The sequence below is a fragment of the Cynoglossus semilaevis genome, chromosome 12, assembly GCF_000523025.1.
Source record: "Cynoglossus semilaevis isolate Cse_v1.0 chromosome 12, Cse_v1.0, whole genome shotgun sequence".
In the NCBI taxonomy this organism is placed as follows: domain Eukaryota; kingdom Metazoa; phylum Chordata; class Actinopteri; order Pleuronectiformes; family Cynoglossidae; genus Cynoglossus; species Cynoglossus semilaevis.
The window spans coordinates 6,561,799-6,566,402 of NC_024318.1; the positions used below are offsets into that span (position 1 = coordinate 6,561,799).

The window sequence follows — 4,604 nt, forward strand, 5'->3', positions numbered from 1 at the left end:
TGCATTATATATATATATATATATATATATATATATATATATATATATATATTACTGCAGTAGAGAGCGACGGTGGTGGTGGCTGACAAAGGTACGAGTGTTGTGTTTTGTCCAGGAAATAATGCAACTGGCAGAAAACCAAAAACAAACAGAGAAAATGGAGAAGATTTGTTTTTCTACTTCAGCAGCCACAGACGCTGCTGCTGCTGCTGCTGCTGCACAGACAGTCTGTCCTCATCTCTGGACCTGAAAACGACCAACAGTCCCATTTTTATCAGCTGTGTTTGCACCAGGATTTGATGAAGACAGGTTTCTTTGTTAAGCACATCACAGACAGCAGTGGTAAAAAAGCTACATTTTCTGAGCATGAACACTGCGGCAATAGACACAGAAGCCTTCTGAGACAATGTGTGGGATGATAAAAAAAAGCCATTTATAATTCTAATCTAAAAATATCAAAGGCAAAGAGAGGTAGAACACCGACACGAGGCCTGTGCTCTGCGGCGTGAAATATTATGCAAAGTACAACAAAAAAGGCAGGATTTATAAAATAAATAAATAATAAATAAATAAAAAACAAAATCCTGTGAAATAAAAACAGTCATGCTTTAAGCAGAAGTGTAATGGAAGCCATTGAAGCATTCAATGATATCCCCCGTCCTGCCTCCTCTCTGTTCAGCAAACTTCTTCTAAGAAGAGCATTCCAGATGAGTTTTAGTCTCAACAGCTCGGAGGCAGAATAACTCAAACATGCCCTGGAGAGAGACAGCTCTGTGTCAGAATTCATACTCAACAAAAAAAAAAAAAAAAAAAGAAAAGAAAAAACAACCCTTAAGATGTTTGTGTCTTTTCATTTTCTACAATTATTGTTCTTTTTTTTTTTTTTTTTTGAAAAAACTTTTACAGAATTTCATCCACATCCTCTGGCATGGAAGGGGGAAGAACACGGATGGAAGGATGCTAGACAAAGGAGGGGTGAAGGTGGAAGGAGAGGGGGCGGGTCCTCTCCTTCCTGAGATGTTTGCGTGTAACAAGCCAAAGTGATGGTGAAGCCCAGAAGGGAGGGTATCTCTACCTGAATCACTCTGACATCTCCTGCAGGTGCTGGTTTCTGTAGGGGTTCAAATTACACAGTTTGTAAACGGGGCAGAGGAATGAGAATCAGCATCAACACCAAACACAAAGCAGTACGACGGCTGGGTCCGAGCTCAAGGTGCGACACGTCGTCCGTTGGGGAGTCGATGGGTCAAAGGTCGCCACAGAAACAACAACTTTGACGGAGCGGCTACGTCAATTTGTTTTTTTAACGTGTGGCGTTAATCGCAACTCCACGTCGGGCTAAGGTCGTCCCTTCAGTCTCTGAAATAATAATTCATCTCATGTTGTCATTTAATCTCCTGTTTTTGATACTTTACAGGTTGATTTATAGAGGTGAGTTCATCTGCAGGGGGCGCCACCCTCTGTCTCTACTTTACTGTCTCTTCCTCCTGTGTCAAATTTAGAGACCTCTTAAAAATAATTAAATAATGCAACCAGCAGGTGACAGTAGTGCAGGAGTGGCGGTAAGACGGGTGAAGAAGGATGAAGAGGAACGAGAAAGGTAGGAGGAGGAGGAGGAGGGAAGCATGACTGGGGGAGCCAATCAGAGCCAAGCTGTGGAAAAGACAAACGACAGAAAGTAATGACTTGCAAAAAAAAGTGTTATTTGGTCGACGCCCAAATTTACTAAGATGAAAATAAAGTTGGATTAGAAATCATAGCAATCACACACCTGTGCTACATTACTACATTTACAGCAGCCCCTAGAGGAGAAGAAGGGTATTCTAAGTAAACTTGTTTCAAATGACCGTTATCTTATTTTTTTTTGTAAAAACAATTTTAAATATATGTAGATTCTCCTGCTGTTGCTCTGCTGGTCGACACTGGCGTTACATACAGTGATGACACGGATCAACAACACCACAGGTTTTGATCTGTGTACGTTTGTTATGAGAGGTTTATTCAACCTTGACCTTTGGATCTGACCTGCTATGAACCAGAATATAAAAACCAGGTGGAGATGAGCCAAAACAAACTGCTCAGACTTTTCTTTCAGCTCAGAAACCTTTGGCCTGGAGCTGAATATGTGTTATGTTTACCTGGAACAGTCAGAGTTCTAATGAACTCTCCACCTTAGTCAGAGCTTTCACAATGATTTTCGTATGTAAACATGTAGGCTAACACTATTAGCTATTTGTACACACACTGCTAGTGGGCTTGACGCCTTTGAAGGTATGTAAAAGTCAAACATTTGAGCAAAGAAATACAAATATATATAAATATATATATATATATACAGCAGTTCTTGCAATTTCTGCAGCGCCCCCTTTTTGTTAAAAAGACCATTGCCTATTGCTTCAAAACTCCACTGAACTTAGTTTAAAACTCCACTGCCAGTCTTAAATAAATTATTGAATAAAATTAAAAATTACTACAAAGTATAATAATAATAATAACAACAACAGTAATGCTTGTTATCAATGTTATTATTATTATTGTTGCTGTTGTTATTGTTGTTACTATAATCATCATTATTATTATTATTTGTGCCTGCCTGATCTGCACTCTCTGAGGGGGGGCAGCGCCCCCCACTTTTGGAACCAGAACAACTTGCAGCCCAGTGCTGTTGGTCACTAACCTCAGGCTGCTGTTATTGTCATTTTAAAGTTCAGTGCCATGACAGAATTTAGACACTGCTTTATAACAGTGTCTAAATTCACACACATCCACACGGTGACTCCACCGTGGAGCAGCAGTGATCAGATGGAGGAGGGATCAACACGGACACAGTTTTTCTCCCATTTCTTTCAGGATGTGTTTTTTGAAAACACATCCTGAAAGAATATTGTTTTGCCCGGGGCACTGGGAACTCCACCCTGAAAGCTAACAATAGCTGACATCGGTTTGTCCCAACAGCCATTCCTTCCTCATTTCTCCATCAACAAATCTAATAGTTTTTTTTCCCTCTTGGTTGAAGAGGATGCAGAGGATGACAATGATTTACAGAAAAATAAAACAGACTGGACACACACAGTTCAAAGTCAAATGTCATGAATGAGTCACTGAATGGCCTGATGGGAAGTGCACAGAGTGCAGAGGCAGGAGGTTACTAAAGTACAAAAAGTGACATAACAACAACAAAAAAAAAAAAAAAAAACAGAGAGAAAAGAGGAAGCTGAGAGAAACAGATCGAACGCATGCGGCTGGAAGAGGAAGCTGAAAGAAACAGATCGAACGCATGCGGCTGGAGACTGAGGATTCAGACGGTGGAGGCGGTCTACACCCTGCTCAGGCCAGAACAGGAAGTGCTGCGGCTCCACAACAGCACACTGGAAGTCACGTTGTGTTTGTTTGTGTAATAGAAGTCGAAGTGTTTGCTGCGGAGGTCAGTGGTTAATTAAACTGTTATTGTCACTGCAACGGAGAAATAAACAGAGGCTCTAAGACGACGCAGCTCAGAGAGCGACCGGTCGGAGCTGAAGCTGACCGTCTCTGGAGCGCTTTCACAATAAGACACTTGAGGCTGTAACAAGAGCTTAACTCGCTGCGTCGTCCCTTCACACTGACAACTCTCAGTCCACCGTCACTGCTCCTCTCTGAACGGGCAGACAGACAGATTCTGGCTCCAAACACAGGTCAACAGAACTGGGTCATGTTCTCAGCACACAGACGTGACACAGTCGTTCCCCAAACACAAGTGCACGTTTCCTTCTGTGTTTTAAATCCATACAACTACTGCTTTACTAAACAATGAGGATGTGCTGACTCAAATGAAATCATATTTACACACAGGTTTAATGTTTACTAAAGGCCAAAAACACTGGTGCACACTGAAGCACAAAACTGGCCAATGGGAGAGCAGCATGCAGGGCAACATGTGGTCAGCTGATCTGCTCTGGTCTCGTGGCCTCGTAGTAGCAAAGCGGACAAGGAGCCGACGCAGGTTTAGCGACAGTCGGACGTCAAGGCAAAGTCAGCGTAACGTGAACACAGTTGAGCCGCATGCAAACACATGTTGAGATAAGTACAGTAGTCCACGGGGTCCACGGTGAACCGTGGCGCTCACCCAGCACTCACCCAGAGCCAAACGGAGTCCCTGCACATCTCATCTGATTCCCTTCATTGCACTGAGAAAAGGCTCCAGTGTCATGAACGCTGCTGTTCCTGCAGAGGCCAGTGGCCAATCCTGAAAGCTCTCAGTGCCTCTGAGCCTCCTGCACGCTGCACCTTGTCACTCTCACTCTCTACACGTATCCTTTACTCTGCTCACTCTGTCTTCTCCACTTCCTCTCTCTCTCTCTCTCTCTCTCTCTCTCTCTTGCTCTCTCTCTCATCCTCCTCCCTTTGCTCTCTGATCTGTCTTTTCCTCCTGTCCAGCGTCTGCACAAAGTACATAAATTATTCAGAGGCAGTCTCCCAGTTCCTCCGGCTCATCCAATCAGAGCGGGGCTCGGCCCTAATGGGCTCCTGCTGTACCTGCTGCCGGCTCCAACGCACTCTTGAGACGGCAGGGGGGGGGGGGGGGGGGGGGGGGGGGCAGCCGGGGGGGGGGCGGGGTGGGGGGA

The 4,604-nt window shown here is 44.0% G+C and overlaps 1 protein-coding gene across 12 annotated transcripts in view; it reads right to left on the reverse strand.

The window, feature by feature from the left end:
* Positions 1–4,604, reverse strand: part of zmiz1a (zinc finger, MIZ-type containing 1a) — a 109,742-nt gene that overhangs the window by 14,593 nt on the left and 90,545 nt on the right. For 8 of the 12 annotated variants that reach the window (XR_003051381.1, XM_025061138.1, XM_025061133.1 and 5 more), the window contains one exon: positions 1,076–1,111. The exons of 3 other annotated variants lie outside the window; for them this stretch is intronic. Coding sequence is in view for 7 of the 9 variants with exons in the window: in XM_025061138.1 (XP_024916906.1) it covers positions 1,076–1,111 (36 nt within the window). In the remaining 2 variants the exon portion in view is untranslated. Of the gene's footprint in view, positions 1–1,075; positions 1,112–4,116; positions 4,540–4,604 lie in introns of those variants that run through there. One more of the 12 variants, XM_025061136.1, reaches the window with a different exon arrangement.